Source organism: Xenopus tropicalis, chromosome 4 (assembly GCF_000004195.4).
Source record: "Xenopus tropicalis strain Nigerian chromosome 4, UCB_Xtro_10.0, whole genome shotgun sequence".
NCBI lineage: Eukaryota > Metazoa > Chordata > Amphibia > Anura > Pipidae > Xenopus > Xenopus tropicalis.
In genome coordinates, this window is record NC_030680.2 from 12,760,366 (window position 1) to 12,776,325 (window position 15,960).

The window sequence follows — 15,960 nt, forward strand, 5'->3', positions numbered from 1 at the left end:
TTGGCACACAAAGGGTTAAAGCAATGGCTAGATTAAGTGATACACCAGCCTGTGTGTAGGGGGAACGTAGCGGAGGGCAATGCAGATTGTCTGCTGCTGCGGGGGGACCGCCGCTCAGGCCGCTGATTGATAATATACATTAGTTGACTTTTTAAAGCAGTTTCCTTTTTAAAGATAACGAATAAACAGAGATTTGTCCCCCTAAGGGAAAGCTCATTACGTCTCGGTGATGGAAACAAATTGGCATACGGGGAAGTTTCCCTTTGGCATTTCCATACACGGCCTTTCTGTAATCCCCCCGTAGAGCTGCCCCGGCAGCCCACGTCTGCCTCCCTTTTATATGCGCCTTTTCAAATGTGCATTTATAACAGTCACTTCCCCAACTTGTTTCATTCTAACATCCGTCATCCCTGCTTGTCACGTATTGTGATGGGGGATTGATAGGGCAAAGACCCCGGGGATTGTTCCAATGGGCAAATGGAGCAGTTTTTTTTCTGTGTGTGTCCCTTTTTTTTGGATTTTTCCAGAAGAGCAGGGCAATAACTCTGATAGGCTGCTAATTCTTTGTGATGTGGTTTTCTTTTCCTTTTTTTTTTTTTTTTTTGCACTGAGCCACTGTAAGTACTGCTGTGTAATTTTATCCTGCTTGGATTTCTGGTTCACACAAGACTGATACCTTGCCTGCCTCCTTTGTATCAATTGGTTGGAGATCTGTCTATTGTTGCAGGAAGCTTTTATTTCAATGCTGTCGAACACCACCATTCCTTCTCCAACTCATAAAATGCACTAGGGCTCTCCGTGGCTTTTTTTTTTTTGCCTCCCTTCTCTGTCCTCCCCTCCTTCAGCTCTTTGCGAGTAGAGAGATGGTTAAACTCTGATTACTGCCACTAATTCAAGGAGCTGTGGCCTTCGCTGGTGTCTATTTATTTAGAAGATCAAGACAAGGGGGGAGATAAAAGGTCAGATCCCGTCAGATAAAGCTGCCAATGTTTCATGCATCGCAGCCGTGTGATTTGCCACTTGGAGAGCTTCTAACAAGACGTCTTTAATGGGACCCCTTAAGTCATTTGTTTCCAGACTTCATCTACTTAAGGGACTTTGTGTTTCGGCCATGCCACAATGGTTATAATTTGGATTCTGTTGCTGAGTTTTATCAGTTGTGGTCCGCAGGTATCCGGGGCGAAGAGGCTGGAGAAAGAAGCCAAGTCTCCTTGCTCCCGAGGCAAAGTGTGCGACCCCAGGCAGAGACGAGATGCCGGGGGACGCGGAGGGGTTTACGAACATCTCGGAGGCGCCCCTCGGAACAGAAAACTTTACTGCGCTACTAAGTACCACCTACAGATACACCTCAACGGCAAGATTAATGGGACTCTGGAGAAAAACAGCGTATTTAGTAAGTACATCCATACATTTTATGCTTTATTGCCATTTATACTAATGAAACGACCTAATATATCCTGAAATGTGCTGCTATCCCCCAGCCTGTACGTATCTTTATTACTATTATTAATGAACGTGTAGCGGGAAATGATTTAAATAAGAACATTACTAATCAATATAATGAAAAAATAATTAAACCCGATGCTTTGGAATCCCCCCTGCCCCAAAGATAAACCCCACTTAACACTTGAGTGACTTGCGTCTGGGGCAGCCGTGACAAAGCAATATTTTCTTTAACAAATTCCTTACACCCAGATGAGTCTTTTTCATCTCATTTTGTCAGTGTGGCGGTAGGAATGAATGAGCCGGGGAGTCCAGGCTAGCGAGGCATAAGCTCCTTTTCCCTGCACTTTTCTCTCAATAGACCTGCAGGGTAGGGACGTACCTTCATCTTTTCCGCCGTCGTTTGTTTTAGAGGCAGCTAAACAGTATTTAGAAACCCCCAGTAAGGGGATAAGGAGGCAGCGGACAATAGCTGACTCCGGCTTGCTGTTACTACATATGTAGAGTCTGATCCTTATGCCTCGGTTCCCTTGAATGCCTCTTGTCATAGAGCTCAGACGCAGTGGAAATGTTATGCTCCCAGACTCAATTGTCACATCTTATTACTGTGGCTACTGTGAGCCCTTTTCACAACACTTGTGCCCTTTGCACATGGCTATATTTAAATCTTGGTGATTATAAACGAAGGGGGGGGGGGTGTCTTCGTGTTATTAAATAGCCTATTTGTGTTCTGAGAAGGCACCGGTGGGGACGGTAGAAGCTAAGTAATGCCCCGAGGCTATGATTATGTATGTGGTGATTAGCCCAGAACTTCCTACTGTTGAACAGACTTATGGACTTTATTGATGGCCAGGGGTAGACCTCTCCGTACTCTGTTAATATTATCATACGTACCCTGTGCAGATTGCTTGGAACTACAGTGCTACTCACTCTCAAGGACAGACCTTGCATGGAAACGGATACTTTGCTTTTTTTAACTCCTACCCCCAATAAAAAGATGTCCGGGGTCAAATGGTTTAGCACAAAGCTGTCAAACTGGTGGGGACTGCAACCTCCATCTGGCTACGGATGCTGGGAAGTGACATTGACTTCCCTGGGTTAAACTAATTAAGACATAAAAGCATTGCTACTTAGATTTTATGATTATGATTAGTTATAGTCCATACGTGCATGTAGTGCAGAAGGTATTGAGTCCTTAAACTCCCCTGAACTTTATGAGAACATGTGTAGGGACCTTAATGCATAGGTGGAAGGGGATTTTTGTGTGTGGTGAGGTTATTTCAAGACATTTTTAATATGAAATCATTTATAGTATAATGTATAATACCCCTGAACACACAGCAGGATAAAAGCAGTGCCAATTCCATGTATAATACCCCAGAACCCACAGCAGGATAAATACAATGCCAATTCCATGTATAATACCCCAGAACACAGGGCAGGATAAATACAGTGCCAATTCCATGTATAATACCCCAGAACCCACAGCAGGATAAATACAGTGCCAATTCCATGTATAATACCCCAGAACCCACAGCAGGATAAATACAGTGCCAATTCCATGTATAATACCCCAGAACCCACAGCAGGATAAATACAATGCCAATTCCATGTATAATACCCCAGAACCCACAGCAGGATAAATACAGTGCCAATTCCATGTATAATACCCCAGAACCCACAGCAGGATAAATACAGTGCCAATTCCATGTATAATACCCCAAAACACAGGGCAGGATAAATACAGTGCCAATTCCATGTATAATACCCCAGAACCCACAGCGGGATAAATACAGTGCCAATTCCATGTATAATACCCCAGAACCCACAGCGGGATAAATACAGTGCCAATTCCATGTATAATACCCCAGAACACACAGCAGGATAAATACAGTGCCAATTCCATGTATAATACCCCAGAACACACAGTAGGATAAATACAGTGCCAATTCCATGTATAATACCCCAGAACACAGGGCAGGATAAATACAGTGCCAATTCCATGTATAATACCCCAGAACACAGGGCAGGATAAATACAGTGCCAATTCCATGTATAATACCCCAGAACCCACAGCGGGATAAATACAGTGCCAATTCCATGTATAAAACCCCAGAACCCACAGCAGGATAAATACAGTGCCAATTCCATGTATAATACCCCAGAACCCACAGCAGGATAAATACAATGCCAATTCCATGTATAATACCCCAGAACCCACAGCAGGATAAATACAGTGCCAATTCCATGTATAATACCCCAAAACACAGGGCAGGATAAATACAGTGCCAATTCCATGTATAATACCCCAGAACCCACAGCGGGATAAATACAGTGCCAATTCCATGTATAATACCCCAGAACACACAGCAGGATAAATACAGTGCCAATTCCATGTATAATACCCCAGAACACACAGTAGGATAAATACAGTGCCAATTCCATGTATAATACCCCAGAACACACGGCAGGATAAATACAGTACCAATTCCATGTATAATACCCCAGAACACACGGCAGGATAAATACAGTGCCAATTCCATGTATAATACCCCAGAACAAACGGCAGATAAATACAGTGCCAATTCCATGTATAATACCCCAGAACACACGGCAGGATAAATACAGTGCCAATTCCATGTATGATACCCCAGAACACACGGCAGGATAAATACAGTGCCAATTCCATGTATAATACCCCAGAACACACGGCAGGATAAATACAGTGCCAATTCCATGTATAATACCCCAGAACACACGGCAGATAAATACAGTGCCAATTCCATGTATAATACCCCAGAACCCACAGCAGGATAAATACAGTGCCAATTCCATGTATAATACCCCAGAACCCACAGCAGGATAAATACAGTGCCAATTCCATGTATAATACCCCAGAACCCACAGCAGGATAAATACAGTGCCAATTCCATGTATAATACCCCAGAACACACAGCAGGATAAATACAGTGCCAATTCCATGTATAATAACCCAGAACCCACAGCAGGATAAAAACAGTGCCAATTCCATGTATAATACCCCAGAACACACAGCAGGATAAATACAGTGCCAATTCCATGTATAATACCCCAGAACACACGGCAGGATAAATACAGTGCCAATTCCATGTATAATACCCCAGAACACACAGCAGGATAAATACAGTGCCAATTCCATGTATAATACCCCAGAACACACGGCAGGATAAATACAGTGCCAATTCCATGTATAATACCCCAGAACACACAGTAGGATAAATACAGTGCCAATTCCATGTATAATACCCCAGAACACACAGCAGGATAAATACAGTGCCAATTCCATGTATAATACCCCAGAACCCACAGCAGGATAAATACAGTGCCAATTCCATGTATAATACCCCAGAACACATTACAGGATAAATACAGTGCCAATTCCATGTATAATACCCCAGAACACATTACAGGATAAATACAGTGCCAATTCCATGTATAATACCCCAGAACACACAGTAGGATAAATACAGTGCCAATTCCATGTATAATACCCCAGAACCCACAGCAGGATAAAAACAGTGCCAATTCCATGTATAATACCCCAGAACCCACAGCAGGATAAATACAGTGCCAATTCCATGTATAATACCCCAGAACACATTACAGGATAAATACAGTGCCAATTCCATGTATAATACCCCAGAACACATTACAGGATAAATACAGTGCCAATTCCATGTATAATACCCCAGAACACACAGTAGGATAAATACAGTGCCAATTCCATGTATAATACCCCAGAACCCACAGCAGGATAAAAACAGTGCCAATTCCATGTATAATACCCCAGAACACACAGCAGGATAAATACAGTGCCAATTCCATGTATAATACCCCAGAACACCATGAAAGCACCTGATAATGACAGATATGGAAATGTACCATGTAACATACAGAGAGAGAACCCCTAGGGGAGGAGTTGTGTTGACACATTGAATTCTCCGGCATAAAGCATTCACGTGAGACATCTAACGCCCAAATTATGACATAACTGCTAAATGTACTGCTAAGCCCCGATGATTGCATCCGCCAGTGACACTTCAGTTGTGAACAAGGCTTTGTAATGTAACACTGGGAAGCCGCAGGGTGGGGCCCATACAGTCAGGCCAAGGTCAATTCTCTTTTTGGTAAGGTTTGATCCAGTTCCGTTAGAAACGGGAGGTTTACAGCCGATATGACGGAGACCCATTGGGGCAGGAAAAGAGTTAAGAATTTCAGTAACGTGTCAACGTTGTCCCAGGAATAAGTAACAATGCCACGGCCCCACCGGGGGGTCCAGCAACAATGCACGAGCCCCTCTGGCAGCGATTGTGTCCCTCACTGGCTAAAGCCTCTTATGCTCAATAAAACAAATTAACTGGCCTCCTCATTCGTTGTAATGCCTTATCCTAACATTTGGGATTTTCAAGATTAAACCTGGTTCTTTTGCCAGTTGATCCAAGTGTGCCGCTAATTTACTGAGAAAAAAAATGGCGTGTTTGCTTTCTTAATCCCCAAATATTTGTAAAACATTTAAACTTTTTTGTAGCCCACGCAAACTAGACAAATCCTAAAAAGGCTTAGAGTCAGTGAGGGAAAAAACAGTCATTCCTAAAGGGAGGCATTTGGAACCCACGAGTCTCGCAAAGCTGCTATAAAACATGAATAATGATAGCCAGTATGTGCTAGACTCATTAGAACCTAGAACTTGTGTTCTTGTTGGGATAGGCAAGAACATGGGGGTCATTTCCCAAGTGCAAGAGCAAGAGGGTGCAAACACAGCACAGGTAGAAATAGCAGCTCCTATTGGCCATGTCCTTACCCCCTTGCATAGGGCAGGGGTCCTGTGGGGCCTGAGCACAGGGGTGCCTACACACAATAAGCTATAGCTTGTTCTTGTTCTAGGAATGGCACTAATAGATTTAAAGCAGTTCCATCGTAAAATGATAGCTCCCATTGAAACTAAAGGTCCCCAAGTGAGGTCGCCAAGCGAGTGGATCTTCTCCCGATATATCTGTACCTATGGTGGGCAATATAGGGCTACTTTGGTCGTCTGGCCCTTGGATATAGGCGTCCGTCTGTTCAGGGACTGCATCAACGAGCTGATGTGGCCCCCGATCTGACTGATTTTTAAACCTGCCCGATCAATATCTGCCTTATTTCAGGCCAGATATCGCTTGGGTAGGCCCGACGTTAGTGCCCATACACAGGCCGATAAGCTGCAGAGTTGGTCCCATATTGGAAGCTAGAATCGGCCCGTGTATGGGCACCTTAACTTTTGGTATGATACAGGCAGTGAGTCAGGCTTGGACTTATTGACCCTAGCAACAGGGTAACATCAATGACCAATTGAAATGTGGCTCAGAATAGGTCTGTCTGTACAATACTTATGGGGTTATGTAATATAAGGCACTAAGTTTGCCCAGGAGCGGTAACCCACAGCAACCAATCAGCAGGTAGAATTTACAGGTCACCTGTTTAAAAGCAAACCTATTATTGGTTGCTATGAATTACTGCTCCTGGGCAAACTTAGTGCCTTTTATTACATAAGGGGGTTAAAGTTTATTTACAACTGACAACCCTTTAGGCAATGCTAACGCCATCGGGGATCATTCCTTTTCCTGTAGATTCCCAACTACATGAGGATTTTAACACTGTAGCACTTTCATTCTTCAAGTTGAGAAACACGCAGAGCTGGGTCCAACCCCTTTTTGAATGAAACTGTATTAAGGTATTTTTGCAAAAGCCTAAATATTTGGCTAGAATGGGGCATATAAAGCTGTGCTGCTAGGCAACAAGCCGGAGGAAATGCCTTAATCACTTCTCGGTCCAACATTAATCTTATTGCAATGAGCTCATACAGATATAGGGCACCTCCTACCGGAATATTCCATATTCCATGTCTCCTCCATGTTGCATAAGTAGATAAAGTGCCCGCAGGCTGTACCGCTATATAAATCCCAATACACACAGAGTATAGAGTCAGATCACAGAGTGCTATGCTTGGGGAGAAAGGATTAAGCAATTTGTCTTCTTTATTTCCAGGTATTTTAGAAATTACCGCCGTGGATGTGGGAATTGTTGCCATCAAAGGGCTGTTTTCTGGGAGATATCTGGCCATGAACCAAAGAGGGAGACTTTACGCCTCGGTGAGTGCCCTGAAATGCGCAAACACCTTCCTTTCCCTCCTCTCCTGAAAGCGGAATCCCGAGGAGCTAAAAGGGAGCTTTACTTTTGCAACAGTAACCGTACCTGCGTTGGCTTGTGTTGTTTTACTTGGCAAAGCCGGGGGCTCAGGCTCCTACCCACTCACAATGGCCGCTCTAATCCGGGGAATCCACAAACACACCTATAGATTACACAGGAGGAAACTTCCTAGGAGGCCATTGTGTGAGCCTCAGTAGTGCTAGTCACCGCAGCCCTCTACAGAGATCTTTTGTATGTAAAGAATTCAACTTTTTTATCATTATTTTGCCTTTCAACTAAAAGGCTTATGTCACATGGGAGATTTGTTATATAAACCTGTCCTATGGGGACATTAAAGCCCCAAATAACCAGAAACTAAAGTAAATTTGTATTAACAGCCCTATTGCTCTAGTCCCCAAACCTAGAGTTGTACCTGCACCTCTACCTACCTCCATATATCCACTGGAACAAATAGGCCCTGGCATTTTAACAAAACAGAGGCCCAAACAGCCCCCCATTAGCCCAATAAATAGTGAGTGTCTGTGGCATCTTACAGCCCCCCTGGCATTCCCAGTACCCAGAGGCACAAACAGCCCCCCAGCCCAATAAATAGTGAGTGTCTGTGGCACCTTACAGCCCCCCTGGCATTCCCAGTACCCAGAGGCACAAACAGCCCCCCAGCCCAATAAATAGTGAGTGTCTGTGGCACCTTACAGCCCCTCTGGCATTCCCAGTACCTAGAGGCACAAACAGCCCCCCAAGCCCAATAAATAGTGACTGTCTGTGGCACCTTACAGCCCCCCTGGCATTCCCAGTACCCAGAGGCACAAACAGCCCCCCCAGCCCAATAAATAGTGACTGTCTGTGGCACCTTACAGCCCCCCTGGCATTCCCAGTACCCAGAGGCACAAACAGCCCCCCCCAGCCCAATAAATAGTGACTGTCTGTGGCACCTTACAGCCCCCCTGGCATTCCCAGTACCCAGAGGCACAAACAGCCCCCCCAGCCCAATAAATAGTGAGTGTCTGTGGCACCTTACAGCCCCCCTGGCATTCCCAGTACCCAGAGGCACAAACAGCCCCCCCAGCCCAATAAATAGTGACTGTCTGTGGCACCTTACAGCCCCCTGGCATTCCCAGTACCCAGAGGCACAAACAGCCCCCCCAGCCCAATAAATAGTGAGTGACTATGGCACCTTACAGCCCCCCTGGCATTCCCAGTAACCAGAGGCACAAACAGCCCCCCCCCCAGCCCAATAAATAGTGACTGTCTGTGGCACCTTACAGCCTCCCTGGCATTCCCAGTACCCAGAGGCACAAACAGCCCCCCCAGCCCAATAAATAGTGACTGTCTGTGGCACCTTACAGCCCCCTGGCATTCCCAGTACCCAGAGGCACAAACAGCCCCCCCAGCCCAATAAATAGTGAGTGTCTGTGGCACCTTACAGCCCCCCTGGCATTCCCAGTACCCAGAGGCACAAACAGCCCCCCCAGCCCAATAAATAGTGAGTGTCTGTGGCACCTTACAGCCCCCCCGGCATTCCCAGTACCCAGAGGCACAAACAGCCCCCCCAGCCCAATAAATAGTGACTGTCTGTGGCACCTTACAGCCCCCCTGGCATTCCCAGTACCCAGAGGCACAAACAGCCCCCCCAGCCCAATAAATAGTGACTGTCTGTGGTACCTTACATCCCCCCTGGCATTCCCAGTACCCAGAGGCACAAACAGCCCCCCCAGCCCAATAAATAGTGAGTGTCTATGGCACCTTACAGCCCCCCTGGCATTCCCAGTACCCAGAGGCACAAACAGCCCCCCCCAGCCCAATAAATAGTGACTGTCTGTGGCACCTTACAGCCCCCTGGCATTCCCAGTACCCAGAGGCACAAACAGCCCCCCCAGCCCAATAAATAGTGAGTGTCTATGGCACCTTACAGCCCCCTGGCATTCCCAGTACCCAGAGGCACAAACAGCCCCCCCCAGCCCAATAAATAGTGATTGTCTGTGGCACCTTACAGCCCTCCTGGCATTCCCAGTACCCAGAGGCACAAACAGCCCCCCCAGCCCAATAAATAGTGACTGTCTGTGGCACCTTACAGCCCCCCTGGCCATTCCCAGTACCCAGAGGCACAAACAGCCCCCCCAGCCCAATAAATAGTGACTGTCTGTGGCACCTTACAGCCCTCCTGGCATTCCCAGTACCCAGAGGCACAAACAGCCCCCCCAGCCCAATAAATAGTGACTGTCTGTGGCACCTTACAGCCCTCCTGGCATTCCCAGTACCAAGAGGCACAAACAGCCCCCCCAGCCCAATAAATAGTGACTGTCTGTGGCACCTTACAGCCCTCCTGGCATTCCCAGTACCAAGAGGCACAAACAGCCCCCCAGCCCAATAAATAGTGACTGTCTGTGGCACCTTACAGCCCCCCTGGCATTCCCAGTACCCAGGGGCCACAAACAGCCCCCCCAGCCCAATAATAGTGACTGTCTGTGGCACCTTACAGCCCTCCTGGCATTCCCAGTACCCAGAGGCACAAACAGCCCCCCCCCCCAGCCCAATAAATAGTGAGTGTCTGTGGCACCTTACAGCCCCCCTGGCATTCCCAGTACCCAGAGGCACAAACAGCCCCCCCCCAGCCCAATAAATAGTGACTGTCTGTGGCACCTTACAGCCCCCTGGCATTCCCAGTACCCAGAGGCACAAACAGCCCCCCCCAGCCCAATAAATAGTGACTGTCTGTGGCACCTTACAGCCCCCCTGGCATTCCCAGTACCCAGAGGCACAAACAGCCCCCCCAGCCCAATAAATAGTGACTGTCTGTGGCACCTTACAGCCCCCCTGGCATTCCCAGTACCCAGAGGCACAAACAGCCCCCCAGCCCAATAAATAGTGACTGTCTGTGGTACCTTACAGCCCCCCTGGCATTCCCAGTACCCAGAGGCACAAACAGCCCCCCCAGCCCAATAAATAGTGAGTGTCTATGGCACCTTACAGCCCCCCTGGCATTCCCAGTACCCAGAGGCACAAACAGCCCCCCCAGCCCAATAAATAGTGACTGTCTGTGGCACCTTACAGCCCCCCTGGCATTCCCAGTACCCAGAGGCACAAACAGCCCCCCCCAGCCCAATAAATAGTGAGTGTCTATGGCACCTTACAGCCCCCCTGGCATTCCCAGTACCCAGAGGCACAAACAGCCCCCCCAGCCCAATAAATAGTGAGTGTCTATGGCATCTTACAGTAACCCCTCTGGCATTTGCCAGACCCACAGATTGCCAATGGAAACCTGTATATCCATCATAAAAAGAAGGTAGAGTGCCATCTAATGACATGGTGTAGAGAGGTATGGGAGAGTCCTGGTCGGACTGGGCTGGTGGGACACCAGGAAAAAACCAAACGGGCCCCCCAGCCCAGACCCACCCCCACTGACCCCTTTGCTCCTGATTGCAAAGGAGAGAAGTAAAAGGTACCCACGGGGAGAAGGTTGCCACATCAGGCATGGATTGTAAGAGAAGCTCACAACTGGGGTGGGGGGCCCTGAGCTGGCAGCTCTGATGGGTGCTGGACACCCCAGGCCAACCCTGATTCGAGTGCCAGCCTTGTGCTCATTTCTTTGTACATCAGCGATGCCCAACTGGTTAGTTTCCAATATACAAGGCTGGCTGTGGTAGTGCAGAGAGCGCATTAGTGCTAGCGATACGGCCCCCTCTCCGATGCTAAAGTTGTAAGCGCAGAGAGAGAAAGAGGGGCAGCAGCAGCCCCAGAATCACCACGGGTGCCAGGCCAATACTACTTGGCCCATACTGAAGTGAAGTATTGATCATTAATGCCTTGGAGGCAGCACCCAACATGGAAACTTCTGTTGTAGACTTTGCTTTTGTCGTTGAGATTTCTCAGGGCAAAATTATTAGTTAAGAAAATAAATCAATGTACAGTACTCATTAAATTAGAAGAACTAATTAAGGTTATATTGGGGCCTTGCCAAATGATATCTAGCCAATGATCATCTGTCAGAAAGGTTTAAAAATCCTGCTGGGTGAGTTCCATATCAGGCCATTGATGCGGTTCTCCCCACAGGCCCCTATTATTGCTCTACTTTTCAGCTCAATGCGCAAAGTACCCCATGTGCCGTTACCCTAAGGCTGGGCCGTACAACTGGGGGCCCCTCAGATGTGGACCCCCCAATGGATTGTTATGCCCCCCAGTCTGTTCAAAGGCTTTACAGACTTCACTGTATGGCACCATCTCGGGGTCGGACAGGGCTGGTGAAGCACTGGAAAAAAGGCCGGTGGGCCTGGCCCTAGTCTACACTGACTCAGTTTGCCCCCTCCGCCAACTGTGGGCAACAGCACATCCCCCCATCACAGCCACAGGGGGGAAGTACAGTACCCGTAGGGGGAGGGGGTCCCAGGTGGCGTCATGACTGGGGTGGGGGCTCCCAGGTGGCAGCCCCAATGGCCCTCGGACACCACAGTCTGACCCTGCCCCTGGGAAATAATCAGCCCACTACAGGTAATAAGTTGGACAGTCCTTAAGGAAAAGAAAGGGGAGATAAACCCCACACATAATCCTGCCCAATTTGTTTTCCTTCTCACGGAGTGCGAGGCCTAAGCCTGTGAGGGGAACACCTTTTTCTTTGTGATATGATTGTGTTGAGGAGCAGGAGCTTCCAAACGATGGCAAATCCATTGTAAAATGTAGCGATTACTCAGCCAGTGACAGGATGGTTTGTTTAGTCACCCAATCTGTTTACTGGGAATAAAGAAACACGATCTGTTGGTGAAATAAGGTTTCTGTATCTTATCTCATTCTATGTGCGAGCCTGGGATGGCTGCCGCCCCACTGATCCATGGGAGATGCATTAGTCTGTGTATAGTCCTGAAACAAAATGGCTCCAATATCCTCATTCATCACTTGGGGAGAGAATTTACCCCCACGGTGTCACTGCCAATAACCCCCCGATTAGGCCACAAAGCAGGAAAACAAAAGCACATCGTACATTCCACTCGCAGGTTCCTTCATTTTAGCCAAGTGATGCATATGGCTGACATTAAACAACTGTTACAGCCCTACTGATTGGCCAGATGGCCGCCGCATACGGTTGCTAAGGGTGGTGGCTACGTAGTGTTACTGTCCAATAAGTAGCCTCGTTGCAAGAACCTTATATATTATATAACTGTCCTGTCTTCTAAATGATTTCACTTTTTGTTCAGCAACTCTCCACTTTGGAATTTCAGCAGTTATCTGGTTGCTATGGTTCAAATTACCTTAGCAACCAGAAAGTGGTTTGAATTAGAGGCTATTATATGAATAGGAGAGGGCCTAAATAGAAAAATAAGCACAGGTATGGGATCCGTTATCCGGAAACCCATTATCCAAAAAGGTCCAAAGTATAAAAAGCCCATCTCCCATAGGCTCCATTATATTTATATAAATAATATATTTACACTTCCCTTTTCTCTGTAATAATAAAACAGTACCTGTACTGGATCCCAACTAAGATATAATTACCCCTTATTGGGGCAGAACAGCCCTATTGGGTTTATTTAATGGTTAAATGATTCCCTTTTCTCTGTAATAATAAAACAGTACCTGTACTTGATCCCAACTAAGATATAATTACCCCTTATTGGGGGCAGAACAGCCCTATTGGGTTTATTTAATGGTTAAATGATTCCCTTTTCTCTGTAATAATAAAACAGTACCTGTACTTGATCCCAACTAAGATATAATTACCCCTTATTGGGGCAGAACAGCCCTATTGGGTTTATTTCATGATTAAATGATGGTAGGAGATCTGAATTACGGAAAGACCCCTTATCCGGAATACCCCAGGCCCCAAGCATTCTGGATAATGGGTCACATACCATCTGATTGCTCTGTGATTCCACCAAATGGTTGAGGGTGAAAGGAATATTATTCACCTCTTTTGGATTCGGCTGAACCCCGACTCCTTTGTGAGAGGTTTCGGCCGAATACTGAGCTGAATCCGAACCCTACTGTGCTTATGCCAATGGGAAATCATCTCTATGTGACTGTTCAACTTATCCTGTTATTTGTTCCAGGAAACCTACAACCCCGAATGTGAGTTTGTGGAAAGAATTCACGAGCTCGGATACAATACGTACGCGTCGCGCCTTTATCGGACGGTTCCGAGCGGGGCGGGCACCAAGCGCAAGGCCAGCGCAGAGAGACTGTGGTACGTGTCTATCAATGGCAAAGGGCGACCCAGAAGAGGCTTCAAGACAAGAAGGACGCAGAAGTCTTCCCTTTTTTTACCCAGGGTGCTAGACAACAAGGACCATGACGCCGTGAGGTTATTTCACACGAACGCTGTGTATAGAGAAAGTATCCTGAAACCCTCCAAACCCAGCGGAAGGCAAAGGCGGGGACAATGAGGGCTCCAAACTGTGACGAGATATTCCCCTTCCGACGCCGCGTCTAAGAACGGGAAATGACGTTGTTCCCTTAGGACAAAAGACGATGATTCCATTTTGTAGAACTTTATTTTTATGAGGCTGACAATACTGCCACTAGAACCCATATTCTGCCTCTCTGGGTCTCCGAATCCTCGGTGTTCTACTGTAAGACCCTCTGGTAGGGATTTCTCATGTTTCCACCGCTGGTCCCAAATGTGCATCTTCGGCACTTTCCTTGGAACCGAAATCCGAGGGGCACGGAGACGTATCGGGTCGTTCAATTATTGGGTCGTTCAATCCGTCCCCCCCACGTTTCTTTGTTATTTGATCTACAGCTCATCACACGTCGGCTTGACTCCGCCTGTGGGTCCTACCTCAGATTCTGATATAAGATTCTGCCCTAAGTTATGCAAAAGAACAAATAATGGCAGAATGTAAATGTGCCTGCTGTAGGGGCAAGTTCTTCAAAACCTATTTATTACCATTCATGAAGTACTGTATGGCCATTGGGAATGTGTGTGTGCATACATTGTCTTTTATCTTTCAATTATATAACATTTGGATGCAATGAGAAGCCTCTGCAGAAGATGGTTGCTTAGCTCTCAGACTGTGTTTGGTGCCCACATAACCGTGTATCATTCAACGTTCTACTCTAGTCGAATATACTGTATGCGGTGCCGCTGGGAGCACTTTACTCATAATATTGTTTGAATGCATTCCAGAGATGTATCCTGGACATATCTTCTTAGCAACTTGGCATTCGGCTCATTGGCTGCGGTAGATTCGGCGATATGACTATGATTTGAAAGGGTTTTGCTGGTAGAAACATCCCAAAACCTAAGTCTGACCTTGAAAGTATTACTATAGCTGTTATCCTTGTTTTCCTGCCCTGGGAACAACAGTACTAAAATAAATAATACATTTTATTACAAGTAGTCAGCACTAATACAGTTTTCTGTGAAGGCGGCCGTATGTGCCCAGATGGGTTTCTTTGGTTGCTCTTAGAATGAGAAGGTCTGTGGCCAGTACCACTGGTGAGTTAGCCATGCTGCACTTGGGCTTATGGCCAGATCAGGCCCGGATTTGTGGCGAGGCCACAAAGGCCCAGGCCTAGAGCGGCATGCCGGCCCGCCGCAGCGAAATTTAGAAATTTTGTTCCCATACGGAGCAATGGGGACCTCTCCCCACTGCTCCGTATGGGACTCTAAACGTGCATGCACGCGCAATTGGGGGGGGGTTGGGTGGGCGCACCATTTACAATCCGACGCTGGGCCAGATCACACAACAGTAGTGTGCAGGGTCGGACTGGGTCGCCGGGACACTGGGGAAAAAACCTGGTGGGCCCCAGCAGCCCAGACCCGACCCCTGTCGGCCCTCCCTTACCCGCAGGTGTCCCTCTCCTGGCGCATTTTACTAACGCGCGATCAGGAGAGGACGTGGGACAGTTTTGGGAGGGGTTAGGGGGACACAGCCAGCAGGGGCACCTTGGGGGGTGCGAGGCCTCTGGGGCGACAGCCCCGGTGGGCCCTTCACCCCCCCCAGTCCAACCCTGGTAGTGTGGTCAGCACTTGGATTTTTCATCTGGTTTAGTCCATAGGTAAAACAGGTCGGGAAAATTGAACTTCTGGCACTAAACAAAGACCAATGGTCTCCCAGTTCAGCTGAGAAAGGACAAGTCAATGTTACAGCATTACAAAGCAATGTGTTGTCTGAAGGTGGCTATGTGTGCGCAGATATACGTTTATGGGGGGCCAGCAGATCCCCAATTATATCCATACACTACGCATATTGGTCAGTTCAGACAGGGTCAAAATGCCCCATATGGACCAGTTGTATCAGCAGAAGAGAAAATAAAGAGGAGCTGCTCCTTCTGTCCTAGAAGTTTGTAATCCTAGAATAT

General features: G+C 47.3%; 1 protein-coding gene across 1 annotated transcript; it reads left to right on the forward strand.

Moving 5' to 3' along the window:
• Nucleotides 1–1,041: 1,041 nt before the first annotated feature.
• On the forward strand, nucleotides 1,042–14,989 carry fgf3 (fibroblast growth factor 3). Its single transcript, NM_001008153.1, is given in 3 exon segments — nucleotides 1,042–1,393; nucleotides 7,507–7,610; nucleotides 13,707–14,989. Coding segments are annotated over 3 exon segments (711 nt in total). The 5' UTR covers nucleotides 1,042–1,119; the 3' UTR covers nucleotides 14,040–14,989.
• Nucleotides 14,990–15,960: the final 971 nt, after the last annotated feature.